The sequence below is a fragment of the Populus alba genome, chromosome 11 (assembly GCF_005239225.2).
Source record: "Populus alba chromosome 11, ASM523922v2, whole genome shotgun sequence".
Lineage (NCBI taxonomy): Eukaryota > Viridiplantae > Streptophyta > Magnoliopsida > Malpighiales > Salicaceae > Populus > Populus alba.
Window position 1 is genome coordinate 4,932,937 of NC_133294.1, and position 15,380 is coordinate 4,948,316.

Below are 15,380 nucleotides of genomic sequence, written 5' to 3' on the forward strand. Positions count from 1 at the left end.
AAATCTTCCTCTAGTATGCCTACTTTCTTACCTTTTGATGTTTGCAAACTAAATTGTTTTTTGTATGGTTGAAATACGCACCAAGAGCATGGTTTGAAAAATTTTGCATCTTTCCTTAGGTTTTCATTCACTTAGAGTTTGTATAACTCTTTTTTTTTTTCTACAGAGAACATCTAATGGCATACTCATCCTTTTTGTTAATGTAAATGACATTATTTTCATTAGTTTTTATATGACAACTATCTTTGAGGTTAAAAAATTATTGAATTCTAGTTTTCATAGGAAAAACTTTTTAGGTAACTCACCTATTTCTTGGGGTTAAAGGTGCATTGTTGGCATAAAGGTATCTTTTTAAATTAGAACAAATATATTTAAAATCTAATTCATTTAACGTGTCTCACGAACTCTACTTTTGTTGACACATCCATGAAAATTAATGTGAAATATCAACGTCAAAGGGAAACTTCTTGAAGACCCCTCTCTATAAAGAAAGCTAACTGGTAGTCTCATCTAGTTCACCATCACTCAACTTGATATCTCTTATATTGTTCAACACCGTCAACAAGTCCATGCAAGCCCCCTAACATCTCAACCTTGTTGATGTTCGTCGCATCATTCAATACATCCTTGGTACACCTAGTTGTGGCTTATTCTTCTGCTGTTGATTGGGTTGACTATCTAAACACTAGAAAATCTATTACAAGATGGTGTTTATTTCTTGGTGATGCTATTATTTTTTGGAAATGCAAGAAGCAAGATTGCATCTCCAAGTTCTCCATTGAGGTAAAGTACTGCACCATGTCTATTACCTAATTCGAAATCATTTGACTACGTGGTCTCCTCAAAGAGCTTGGTTTCTTCCAAGTTCACCCTACTCCATTACATACTGACAATACTAACATCATTCAAATTGCTGATAACCCCATTTACCATAAATGTATGAAGCACATATAGGTTGACTTCCACTTAATTTGGGAGGCCTTTAACTACAAAATTATTACGCTTCCATATATTTTCACTACTCTACAAATCATGGATATCTTCACCAAAGCTATCACCAATGATATTATTTTCTTGTAATCAAATTGATATTAGATTTATCAGCTTGGGGATGTAAAAAAAAAAAGTTAGGTAGCCATTTATTAAATGTAAATTCCATACCTTGTATAGCTTTGACAACTAATTTCTTTGTTTGTAAATCTTCTCTTTATTAGTACCTTACTAGCATATACTAGTATTAAGCTAATTGTATATGATAGTTTTAATGTTCTAAAGGCTATAAATTTACTTGTATAGATTTTATGCTTTTATACTCTTTCGAGAGAGGAGTTTTTTTCTAAAACGCTCTCTAAGTTTAACAGCAATTCCATTGTATTCTTCATTTCCTGTTTAGATTTTCACTCCTCTGCTGTTTTTAATAAGTTAAATATGCAGCTGATCATTTTTTTTTGGGTCTGTAATATAATCAGTAAGAACATACCTTAGCCTAAAAAATAAAATGTTTGCTGTTGTTTTGCTACACAAGCGTCAGCTAGCATTTCTGGTTCCATTCTCTACAGTCGGACCAAAAGTTCAATTGAACCAGAAAATATACCATCAGTTCTGTGATAAATGACGAGGAATCATCGAGTTCCAGAAAATCAAACTCGCTGTATATTTGATTGAGCATGAGAAACGCACGAAGGAGAAAAATCCTATATCAACCAGAAGCATCTATTCTTAACATAAATGCGAAAAACTTGTCTCCAAAATCCAGCAGCAGCAGTATCATTTACAAAGTTAATCTCTGAAGACATGTCAGGTAAATAACCAAGTCCACCCATATTTCCCACTACTTTGAAGGGCAGGCCACTGTAACCAAACGTTACTATTCATCAGCCTATGTTTTCTGGGTATCTCATCGACCTTGGTGAAGCTCCTCTGCAGGTGGAGCAAAACGCACATTTGCTGGCCGTGCTACCACAACAGCGTCATCTGCAAATAGAGATTTAATAAATCCTGGGGTTCGTAGGGGCCGACGACCTGTCATTCGTGGATACACATCTTCAAGAAAATAGTAAGCATGACCCGCTATCATCCCCTGTATCAGAAAAGTTACAATTAAAATAAGGAAACCAAGAGTCACATGACAAAAAGGCAGTCAGATTAACAGGAAATTTGACATCAAAGTCAGGAGGATCTTTATATAACACAAATTAAACCTAGAGGAGCCACACATTCTAATGGCTCCAGCTTGATCGGAGTTCAAAGATACTTCTTGACTTCGTAAGTATAATGTGACTGGATAACGGTGGAAGTCCTTGATCTCTCACTACATCAAGCAATACATCAAAAACTGGAAGATGGCTCAGTTTATAGTAAAGCAACATGTCTTGTCTCAGCTTACAGCACAACATTTACAATCAGTATTAGTGTTTCTTTTTTCTTTTCATTTTTTTGGATAATGATAAGGACAAGTCATGGGAGGTACTCATCTATATTTAAGTTTCTTCAAAACTTGAATGCCAATGACAGAACATCCAGGGTTTGATTAAACAAGAACTACATTGAAGTTCATATCCAATCAGGCAAATATTTCCAAGTGAGCATGGTTAAGAATTTGCTAATGTATGTAACATAAAAGCACAAACATGGAATTAACGATGGCACATAAAACACACCAGCAGATCCACCCAAGCACTGGCACCAACAAGAACAGAGAATCCCAAGAGAACCTGGTGAAAAACAAGGGAGAAAACAGTGTTACTACTTGCCTCTACATTGACTTTCAAGATAATTCAACTTGAAACACATCACAGTTCGAACCCTAATTAGGACAGCTCATGTATCAGTTTGATTCTAAGTGAATGTTAGAGCAGCTACAAACAGATGGCAGGCAGAAGTACATGTTATCATTATGAGACAAACTTACATGATTAAGCTGAAAAACAGATCAAATGCTCATTAAAAGCTCACTCACCCATGGTAGGTAAGCTGCTGTGAAAGTGAAGAGGCCCAAGAAACTCATGTGGATAAAGGGGTTTTGCTTGCTCCAGACATAAACCTGTATAGATGAAAGAATTTAAAAAAAAAATTGTAGGAGTTTACTCAAAAAAGAGTTATCAAAATGATATTAGAATGTAAGAAAGTAACTAACCATCATGAAGGTCAATGAATTGCTCAGGAATATGATTTTTGAAAACGATTCTGACAGATAGGGTATGTTTCCTCCAATTATGACAATGCTAGTCAAAACACTAGCACCAAACAAGAGCATGTAAAAGAAATCTGCAGTCCTTCCCCTGAAAGAGTTCTCTTCGAGAAGTTTGCAATATCGAGCAAGAAAGAACATGTGGAACATAAAGTCCAAGTCTGGCATCATGAAGAAGAACATTAAGAAAGACAGTTGGTGATTAAAAAAAAAATTAACTGCAAGAACACAAGTATATCATAAGCAGTCAGAACACATAACCCTATCTTTATTGTGAATAAGGAATTTGACATAACAAAAAGATATAAGAAAACCAAACTTTCCAGTAAAAAGCACCCCTGGATGTAAGATGCTTTCATGGAAGGAAAAAAAAAAGCCATAAAGTGCAAGTTTAATCAGCTATCCGAACAGACTCCATCATCTGCAACATTTTGGTATGGTATATTAGAAGTGCCCGATTCAGTTTTAGGAATTAATTGTTGATTCCCAACACAGAACGCAGGTTCCCTCTGTAGAATGATAACATTCACAATTTGATAATCACTTTCCTTGGAACTGAAGTCTTAAGATTTAGACTTGAAAAAAAAAAAATTGCATTTCATTGAAGAATTTGCACTTGAATATTAATTTTTGCTTGAAGAAGATAGGCAGTTAAAAACTTGGATATCGCATGCTGTAATATATGCAAATGTCATAAAATTGACCAGGCAAAACACTGCAACGCTCACAATGAACTTGTTCAACCAAAGTTTACAATAACTCTTCTATTCATAGTATATCTACATCTTTGTTTATGGATATGCAGATATTAAAATCCAATTCAGGACCCTCTTATAATAGAGATGCAAAACGAATGTGAAATTCTCATTTCACTACACCTAGGAGCCTGTTCACAGGTCACCGAAGGAGCTAGACAAAGCTTGGAACCTTCTGATATTAAGATGCTAGAGGCTGTGCAGACGAAAGAATTGATACATATACCATAAAGTTGAAAGCTTTCGTACATTTCTGATATCGGTAATCACCACTAACACCCAGATGAAAACTTACCCATCTTACGGAAATAAAGGAAATTAGTGACTAGGCGCCAGAACTCATAATTCGTCATCACAAGTTTAGGGTTTAAGTACAGCTTAGAAGGAGATATTATCTGCCCAAAACAAACAAAACCAGAGCTAAATTAAATATAAAAGAAGTTCCTTCACCTTTATAAACCCATCAAAATCACAAATGCCAAGATAAATAAAAACCCAGAATGAATCAAATTTAACTCCTTAAGTCTAATACCAAAAGCAATAGCTAACTCAAGCTCCAAATATCCAAATTAATTATTTCAACATTCTTCAAAAAAATCAAGAAATAAAAACAAACACAAATTTCAAAGAAAATCAAAAGGGAAACTACAACTTACAGAACTGAACGAAACCCAGTTGAAATTATTCAATAACAGAATAACTCAAAACGTTGTCTTTTTTTCTCTTCAAAAACAACAAAACCCACAACGAAAATCAAAGAAAAAAACCTATCATTCACAAAATTAAATCAAACCCATTTGAATCATCAAAAAAACAACAAAGCCCATTTCATTAAAACCAAATTTACCATTCATTATCCCATCAAAACAAACAAAACCCACATATTAAAACACAGAAAAAAAAGAAGAAAACACAAATACAAAGTTTAAAAAGAGAAGAAAAAGTGAGAAAAGGCAAGCAGGCAGGCATACATCAAGAGAGCAACCAATGGTGGTAACAACTGCAGCTGTGACATAAGAGCGAGTAATTATTGGCATCTGCTTATACCAATCCTCCACTGCTTGAGCCATTAATTAAGAATTAATAATTGTACAAGTAACCTCTAAAAATATCTGATTTTTTATGTTTCAGCTGAAAACTCTTTAGACCCAGAATAGAAATAACGATTTTCTAATGAAGATGGTTTTCAGTAGAGAATTTTGGTGCTTTTTTAAGGAATCAAAGAAAGAGGTGAATGAAAAGTACGATCTTGGAAGGCTATAAGGTATGGTATCCAGCTAAAGTTCCTTGCTTGATCCTTGTGACTATGCTGGCCCAATCAGAAAGAGAGTGAGTTCCACGAACCAATTGAATTGTTATTAGTTTTTGGGTTTATGGAAATGTGGTACTTGTTTTCTTGTTTTTTTTTTTAAAAAATAAAATTAAAGGGTTATTACGAGGTTACTGTCCCGCGCTCCGCTCATACTAAAATTTAACAAAGGATAAAAATCTAAGTTGAGAAAAAAACCTAACCGCGTGGATTCATTATATAAAACTTTAAAATGATATTTTTTAATACAAATTATTAATTGTTTATTTGTTTACGATGGCTGGAAATTTGGATGAGATAATTTTTTGATTTAAAAATTTATTTTCAATTATTTTTACTTAAAAATAACTAAAACATATTATTAAAGCCTTTCTAAACCACATAATAACATTTAAACCTAAAAATGGGTTAAAAAATGAAATTCAACCCAAATTAAAAAAAAAAAAAACTTTGGTTTCTTTTCTTTTAAATTGATTTGTCCTTCAAATATTTTGACAAATTCACCAATAGTTTAGCCATTAGAGTCAGTTTGAAAAAAGAATTGAGGGCCAAAAAAAAAGAAGAAAATTGGTTGGTGAAGCTACATTAAAATCTCTCCTATTTGTTTTTTCATTTTGAAAATATTTTTTTAAAAAAATATTTTTTTATTTTAAATTAATTTTTTAATGTTTTTAGATCGTTTTGATACACTGATATCAAAAATAAATTTAAAAAAAAATATTATTTTAATATATTTCCAACTAAAAAACACTTTAAAAAACAATAACTAGAATATATTATCCTTATCCATATTTGGTTTTTTGAAATGAATATTAAGTAATCATTTTAAGTATCTTCTAATCTTCAATTCAATCATATGAGAATCCAAAATTAAGCATTATGGATATTTTACAAAAGAGAAAGGAAGCATATAAAATTTTAACTTTTGGCAAAATAATACAATTATAAAAAATATTAGTGAAATAATATAGTTTATGTTTGTCATTGTTCTAAACTGCAAAATACAAAGAAGTTGCAATTGAAAAATGGATATTAAATAAACATTGTGTTTAAAAAACATGACTCCTTTATATGTTGTGTTCTGGAGTTGAGACAACCACCAAAAGAGTTACACCCTACAATGAATTACTTTATTGAAGGGAATTGCTTACCATGTTTGTCTATTTTCAACTATTAATGAAGCATAGAAATTGAAGGTTCTAAACATTTGGATGGAGATCTGATATACCTATAGGTGGATTTGACCTAATAAGACTATGTAGATGATCTAATGAATGTTTTTATAGATTAGTTGAATAGATCTAGATCTTGGAAAAGATCTAGTTGCGCCATAATAGGTTGGCACCTCTAAACTGAGATAATATGATTAAATTTCTCGCTCGTTGCCATTCACAAACATGACATTTAAGGAAGTTGTGGTTCAGAACCATGAAAACTTATGATGTCGCAATTCTGAATCGCGATATATATAAACTATGCTATTTCAAAAAAATTCTTTCAAATTGTGCTATTTCCTCTATTTTTTTAATTTACAGTGCTAAATTTATATAAAAAAAACAAAGAAAAATTAGAATATAAAAAGCATTTAACAAGAAAATCTATTTTTTTCTTTGTTCTCTATAATCATATTATGAAACGTTCAAATCTTATTTTCTATAAAATATTTAAAAATGATTAAAAAAATGTATTTTTTTTTTAACTAGAAAGGGATATGTTATAAAATAAAAAAAATATTTTATTAACATTATAAACTATTTAAATTTAAATTTTAGAGGGAGTTGCACCCTTAGTTCTGCCTCTATTTCCCATGTCACTTATCTTATCTTCTGCATATAAGATTGATTGATTGATTCTTGAAAGGATGCTGTAAAATCCTTTTATGTCTATCACTTGGCTTTAACTAGATATCATTGGTTGTATATGAAGTTGATCATATAAACCTTATCCTTTTATGGAGAGAAGGAGTTGGAGTGTCATCTTACCTTGATAACATTTAAAGATGGATAAATATCCCCCATACATCATTAATGAGAGATAAATATCATTTATATGTCATTAATGAGAGATAAAGTAACAAATTATTTTGAAGACTTTTATACACTTAGGGATATAAAAAGATGAGTATCTTTGACCTTAACTATTTATGTTAAGGGTCATGACAAAAATGAATGGAGTCTCGTGACCCAATAGAAAACCTATAAAGATTATCAATTTTACATCCATCTAGGCTTAGTGAGATGCTAAGTTTAAGGATGTTAGGTTTGACAGCCTACTAGTCCTACATATACCTAGGCTTTGTGCATAGATGAGTCTAGGGATGCTGGGTCTGGCAAGCTGTCAGACCCACATATAAATGAGCTTAATGCGTAGCTAAGCTCAATGATTTTGGGTCATCACCTTGTCTTTGGTTCTTTTGTTGAATATGGATTCTATGAAAAAAATAACATAAAATATGATTTTCATCAGTAGCTCCCCAAGTCTTTGCATTTTATTATGCAAAGATTTTGAAAGGTTACTAGCTTTAAAAAAGTCATTTTACTTGAGAATTTTATATCCCATTAACGAGGGACTTTTTAACTTCCTCATGAGATTTGTCTTTATAAAATTTTTGGGATTCTTTATGGCAATGTGTCTCATTTTTATTTGAAAGGGATGATCAAGTGACCTATCTTTTTAAAAAAGAGGTATCCCTTAGGAAATAAAACGTTAATGTGCATTCAATACGATAACTGAATGGACTTTTGAAGATTTGAGATGACATGAAAGATTATTTATCTAACAGTGGGGGTGGAAAGATGTTTTCTTTATAACTGTAGTCATTGTTGCTTCTATCTTTTCTTTTACTTTCACTTTTTGTAATTTTTGAAAAACTACTCCATTTGAAAAAACCTCAAACCAATTTTGCTATAATCCAAGAAGAATCCCTCATTCTAGGTATTTCATGCCAAAAGCATTTTTTTTTTCATTCTCTACTTTAAACAGAAAATTAGACCAAAAAAAAGTAAGATGTATCTCTAGAAAAAAGAATGTTGTTGCCTCTGATGAGGAGTTTTGGTTTTGACCTAGGACTAGGGGAAACAACATGGGATATGGATCCATTAGATTAGGCCCCAAAACTAAAAGAGGTGGAGCCCTAACATCCATTTCTGGTAGGGGAAAGTAGTTCTCCTTAGAGGAGAAGTACTTCTTCCGTTGTTATTAATGAACCTTTGGGGAGAGGAAGGCTGCCTTAGGTCTTTGAGGATGATTCCCTTAGCATTTTAGGTGTGGATAATATTGAGTTCATTAATGTTTAACAAATAAAAGAGTACACAACTTAAATTTTTGCCAAGGCTGAGCATATCAACCAATTGACCTCAAGCTTTGTTTAAGGTCATTTGGAAATTACAACTCATTTTTACATGTATGCATTAAGGTACACCTTCCATCTCCAAGGATTTGTGAAGGAGTTTTTTAGATATTATCAATTGGATCTAAGTCAGTTGCACCACAACAAGTGGATAATCTTGTCCGCCTTTGATAAGTTTCTTAGGCTCATCATCATTGAGCCTATAATTAGTGTTTTTAAGACATGTTATCATTTGGTTGCTAGCACTAATGGTGACAATAACATGCATTGGTTCTTTAACTTTACCAATAGACCCATAAAAGCCATGAAAGGAACCCTACAGGGAAAACCTGTTTATGTAAAAAAATAAAGGAGGAGGTGGCTAATAGTGAGGTATAATAGGCTAGCCAGCCCTAGAGATGAGATGTAATATATTTAGGGTTGCTCCCACTATTAGAGGATACCTTCCCTTAAAGTCAACAATAAACCCTATCTGAGCTTGGATTAGGGGAAGACATATGCTATATTGACATCGGTCTTAACCGAGTATGAAGTCAATAGAATGGCCAGAGGGCACTACTAAGTTATGTTGTAAAGTATGCAGCTTTCTTACCCTTTTTATTTTTGTTACATCTATGTTCACTGTTGACTTTGTTTTTTTTGGAGGACTTGTCACACCCGGACATTGCGACGACCAATTAAAAAATTTTCATGAAAAAAAAAAGTTATTTGACATATTGTTATTTAAGGGAAAATGTCTAGTTTAAGGAGTCGCTACCTAGTATTATGATCATTAGGAATCCTAACTGGTCAACAAAGATTCTATGGTACAAGATTGATTACGCAAAATAGAAGATACTATTACCCCTTTAGAGTCCTACTTGAGGCAGTCTACATTGCTAGTTTGTCTTAAATTGCTAAGAGTTTTTTGTATTATACTTTTCATAGTTTGCCTAAGATATTTCTGACTCTAGCATTAGTGAATACTCGATTACAAATATTTTCAACCCTGATATAAATATTACGTAACCCAAAAAGTATAGTATTTTTAACTCTAGCGCTAATGAATAAACCCATAAAATTTGGATTAAAAGAAAAAGGAAACTATTTTTTTTTACTATAATTTATTTTTATTTTTTTAGAAGGGCTGGATCCAGCCTAGTTGTATGGACCGACTTAGTCATTAGCCCAAACCAGTGACCAAACCGTGTAGCAGCGAGCATTTGTGAATTAATTCACACTTGCTTTGCATAGTAGATGGTTAATTAAAAATGGCAAGACGAGGGAAATGAGAAGAACTTACTTGGGGATAAAGCAAGGCTAGGATTTGCTCTTTTTCTCCTGGCTTCTCCTCTCCTTTAATGTTTAGTCTTCTCTTCTTTTAGTTTTCTTCTCCTGCTATCTCCTGCATGTTCTCTCTGCATTTCTTTTCTCTGCCTTTTTCTCTATTTGTTCATCTTTTTTTTTTTTTTTCCTATCTCGTTTGTTCTCCTGTTCTCTTCTTGTCTTTCTTTATGTCCTTTACTCCCTCTTTATTGTGGGCTTTTTTTTTTTTTTTCTTCCTTGTTATGGCTGTTTACTTTTGACCTAAATCAGTTGTAAATTTTAATATTTTTTTAATTAAGCCTTTGATTTCATTAATTAAACTAATTCAAAGCTCAATTAAGTCCCCAAACTTATTAATTCTTTCAATTTCTAACAAAATTGAACCTTAAATTTATAGTTCCTCCCTAGTTGATCCTCAAAAACTTCCTGTTTGGTGTTGTCTTGACCCAAATCTTAATTTTTCTTTATTCATTCAAATTTTTCCATTTCTTTTTTATTTTATTTTATAAAAATAAAAATAGAAATAAAAAATAAAAAAATTAGGTTATGACATGACTAATAGCTGAAGGAGAAGGAGAAACTTCAATAAGATTTGCAAAGGAGATTTCACTGAAAGGGTCTTCGTCTCTTATCTTGAGTAAAGATAAGACTAAAGAAGAGATGAATGGTAACTCCATCATCATCATCGATGAAATCCCTATCCATGAGGATGCAATGGTAGGAGCCTAACCTCTCTCAGAAATAAAAGCTACAGGTAGTCACACTCTCTTGCCTGGGGGTCAAACAAATCTGACCCCTTTTAAAGTGATTGCATGCCTAAGGCACATTTTAAGAGAAGAAAGGTCTCCATTTTTATAGAAATTGGTGTTTTAGCCTTAAACATAAAGGTTCACATGGTGATATTTCCTTTACCTCAACTTCTAACTTTTTTTTGTAGAGGTTACAACAGTTAGGCTTTTTATTTAGGTTGTTCTTAAGGAAGTTGAATTTGAGGATACTTTTCCTAATCTCAGTATTTATTGAGCTTTCTTTAGTTTCCCCACCTTGACAGATGAGGAGAGGTGACTCATAAAGGTTATTGTAGGTAAGAGTTTAAGCCTTAAGGAGACTGGCCTAGAAATGATAAGACTATTAGAGAGGATCCTTACCATTACATCAAACTTCTCAATGATGTCTAATGAGAGCTATTATATCTATTTAGCCTTAACTGGACAAATAACCTTCAATGTGTTGAACTTTATCATTTCTCTTTGTCGTTTGGTTTTACAACCATTTTTCCCAACACTTATTTTTGGTAGACTTTTATAGTGTGCCTTTATTCCAAGAGGCATTAGATGGCAAAAAAAAATCACGGAAGAGAGGTCATTACCAAAAATAAGGCAAACTAGGTCGCCTTCAAGTGACTAAAGAAGGAGAAGACTATTGTGGAGGCCAAATTAAGGAGCATTAAGGTGGACTATTCATCACTAAAGGAATAGATACAAGACATTGTTCTTTAGTTAGGCTTCAATGATAAACTGCTTCAAGTTATTCATAATCAAATGGATATCCTAAAACGGGAGATTTTTTAGGCGTAGACCACTTAAGATGGTTTGAGAGTTGAGCTTCTTACTTTCTAAAAAGAAGTCTAGAGTTCTTGAGCTTTGTTAGAGGCTTTGAAGAATTCCTATAGGGAGTTCCAAGAATGTTTTTGGGGATTTACAGCTTTGTTCGGGATGATTAGTGATAAGATCTTTCTTACCATATCCAACTTGTATTTCTTCAATCAATTTAAAAGAATGCAAGTGGACTTCAGTGCTTTCTTCCATCCAATTCTAGTGCTTGATTTTGCAGATGTGTTTCCTGTTAGGGCTGCAATTGCCTATCATGGAGAATACCTAGCTGAAGATACTAGTATAAACATCTAAGCTTCCCCCCTATCCTTATGTACATAACCTCTTTATTGTAGGGTTTCTCCATGTAACATATATTTGGTTTCATTTTATAAATTTGATTCTTTTCATCCCAGATTTAACATCCATAGCAAAATTTCCACGTGGGGTTCAAGGCCCTAAAGAAAAGTTTTGAAATTTTATATGGGTCTAACACCCATACTTAGAAAAATACTAAGGGAATTCCCTAGGTAGTCTATATTGGTCCAACACTCATAATAAAAATTTCATATAAGGTCTAAAAACCTTGAGGAAATTATTGAAAATCTGTATGGGTCAATGCCCATACTTAGAAAAACATTTATCAAATTTTGGCAGGAATCAACCTTTTGAATTTTGTCTAATCTTAGTAGGATATGCCCCTTTCTTGGAACTAAAAATAAATTTAGGTTGTGATTATATCTTTATATTTCCAACATATCATTGAGATGATGCTAAGATCACGTGGAGATTGGTGTTATTGTATTATGGGGGACAAAGTCAAAACATTTGTTAGAGTTATGGGGTTGTTGCCTTAGAGAGATTGCTTTTATACCCATTGTTGAGGCAACATTCATCTCATCATTGGAGAATTGTGCAATTGCATTAGGGAGATCATGTCGATCCATTCCAAGGTAAATTGTGCAATCGCAATAAGGAGATTGGGTTCATCCTATCTCTAGAAGGTTATGAGGCCTATCTCATCCTTGGAGAGTTGCATTAGGATGACTAAATTAATCTCTTCCAAGGTAAATTGTGCAATCTCAATAGCAAGACTGTGATGATCTCTTCCAAAGTAAATAGTGCAATCACATTAAAAAGAGTAGGTCCATCCAATTTTTAGAAGGTTATGAGGCTTATCCCATCCTTAGATAGTTGTGAAATTGCACTAGGGTGACCAGGCCAATCACTTCTAAGATAAAATTATGCAATCATACTAGGGAGACTGGGTCTATCCCATCCTTTGAAGGTTGTAGGGCTATTTTTCAAGTCAAATCCTTCATTAACTAGTTGATAAGAGGTTCTCAAGCATCGCCCGAAGAAAATGAAAACATATTTTGAATCAGTCATTCATATACAAAATACTTACATTGTTATTGTCATTGGCTATTGATGAATTTTCATTTGATTATAGTGTCAAAGATGCTTAATTGTTTGAACCAACTTTCAATTTGTACTTGTTGAAAGCTTTTCAAAATCTCGAGGTTCTAACTATATTTGTGAAGTTGGAAAATGCATAGCCCAAGTTTCATTGTCTTACTAAGTCCATGGGCAAGTAGAAATCATACTTTGATTTAGAGTGAACAAATTACTGGATAGCCTTTCTTATTTATTGAAGAGTTGTTGAAGTTTTAATGGAGTAGATGTGCCAATAACTATAGGGAGGTTCGGGACACTTCTCATTCCATAAGTGTCTTGATCATATGCCTTTGATGATGATTGGGGATATAAAAAGCCAGTTACGGAAGAATAATTGATGGCTTTTTAATCTGTTTCCCACAGATGACACCAATTAATGAAGTCCCAAAATCCAAGTAGCTTAAAATCAAGGCTTATATATTGGATAATTGATTAATCTTTTGATTTAAGTAATCTATTATTTTCTTTTTATTAAGGTGGCTGATAGCGGATAACCCAAAGTGATTATAACGGGTACTTGTAAAATATCCTCTTTGATTCTTTTCTCGCTAATCCAACAATTATGATTATTTTCTTTTTATTAAGGTGGCTGATAGCGGATAACCCAAAGTGATTAGAACATGTATTTGTAAAATATCCTCTTTGATTCTTTTCTCGCTAATCCAACAATTATGAACATAAGTATTCTAACATAAGTGAAAGGTAATTATCGTAGCAGACAGCACTTCATTTCCACCCCTGTAGCAACCAGTTTCCTTCGAGCTTTCAAGAGCTTCACACATTTCCTACATTGCAACTACCTCTAGGTTTCTTAATACAGGACAACAGTATCACGAGACGTCATTCTTTACCATATCTTTTGTTACCATATCTTTTGCTTCAACCAAACCCTAAACCTTATGCTTTAAACCACATTCAGGTGCATGACTAATCAAATAGAAAAATTATGATCCATACCTTACATTTGAGGAGAGGTTCGACCTTCACTGGATGGGTCCCATCAAGATGGAATAAATCATACCAACTTTTTTTTTTGATAGTAAACGAGATAATTATATATTAAATAAGCAGCCCCATCAAGTAAGTGGGGCTGAACGAAAGATAGAATACAATGGGAATATGAAGAAAGAAAAGACCAAAGTGATGAGGGACTTAATTAGTTAGTCCAGTTCATAATACATTCAGGATTTCTAAAAAGATCTGAGCCTGTATAGCTGAAATTTGTAACTGAGGACTTCAACCAGAAAGCCAAACGGTGAAAAGTGAGATCAAAAATCATATCCCAATCAGGAGCCTTGGATTCGAAGATTAGGCGGTTGCGCGCTATCCAAATTGACCAATACAGACCTTTACAGAGGAGTGTAATAGCACGACGCTGAAATTTTCCATTAATCAATCCGGACCATTCCTGCAGATTTTGATACCAACTAGTCCACTGGAAGAAGACATTCGAAATATCAAGCAAATTTTTAGGCGGAGGAATAGACAACCTACAGATAAAAGCAAAAAACAATACAAATGGGGACAAATGCCAAGTCGGCCAGCAGACCTTCCAGCCCAAGCTACTAGCTCTATGATAAACTGCTCCACCGAAGAGGGCAACATCTTGCAATACAACCAGTCCGACAAGTCAGGCTTCACAAGGCAACATTATAACATAGTTTACCATTTATTGACCGCATATATTCATATATACTAACAACGCACTTGCATATGAATTCTAAGTGCTGCAAAATATGCTCAAAATCACGACAACATTACGGTGTAGAAGATCCTTATGTGCCATTTCCAATGCAACTGATCCGATAAGAACCTATATAAAATGAAAAGGTAAGTTGCACAAAATTATCCTCTAGCAGATTATAACAAACTCCAGCTACAAGTTATAAAAAATCAACACTAAAGCTTTGAAGAAGATGAAGCATTCACTCTTACCTTATCAGCAAGTGGATCAAGATAGGAACCCTCTACAGAATCAATTTTCATTTTCCTAGCGACATACACAATATTTCAAAATTAAATTGATTTGACAATATATTTCAAAATTGATTTGATATGAGTTGGTCATATAAATTCATCTTTTGCATTTTGGGTGAAGCCAATCATAAATATTGTTTAAATATATCCTTTTATTTGAAAATTTGAACATATATTGGGTTTGGTTTTGAATTTAATATAATCAAATATTTAAAAACAAATATGAATAATTAATGTCAAAATCAAACTAAAAAATAGTAAATATTTGAAAAAAATATTGTGAGTAAATAACTTAATTTTTAGGTAATTATCTCATAGCTAGGGTCTAAACAACAAGCAATTTTTTTTTTATTTATCTTTAAACAAACAGTAATCCTATTCCTTCTGCTTTCTGCATTATACATAGGGGTAACCAAGTATATCACAAGTCAACAGCTCAGGAAAG

General features: G+C 33.0%; 1 protein-coding gene and 1 pseudogene across 1 annotated transcript; both read right to left on the reverse strand.

The window, feature by feature from the left end:
* Positions 1-1,630: 1,630 nt before the first annotated feature.
* LOC118031255 (derlin-2.2) lies at positions 1,631-5,198 on the reverse strand. Its single transcript, XM_035035607.2, has 6 exons — positions 4,917-5,198; positions 4,241-4,340; positions 3,137-3,351; positions 2,960-3,043; positions 2,661-2,714; positions 1,631-2,080 (listed from the first exon to the last, which is right to left on the reverse strand). Exons 1-6 carry the CDS (start codon positions 5,013-5,015, stop codon positions 1,898-1,900), a joined length of 735 nt encoding a protein of 244 aa, XP_034891498.1. The 5' UTR covers positions 5,016-5,198; the 3' UTR covers positions 1,631-1,897.
* A 7,946-nt stretch (positions 5,199-13,144) lies between these two features.
* LOC118031256 (cardiolipin synthase (CMP-forming)-like) lies at positions 13,145-14,944 on the reverse strand (annotated as a pseudogene).
* Between the last annotated feature and the right edge of the window lie 436 nt (positions 14,945-15,380).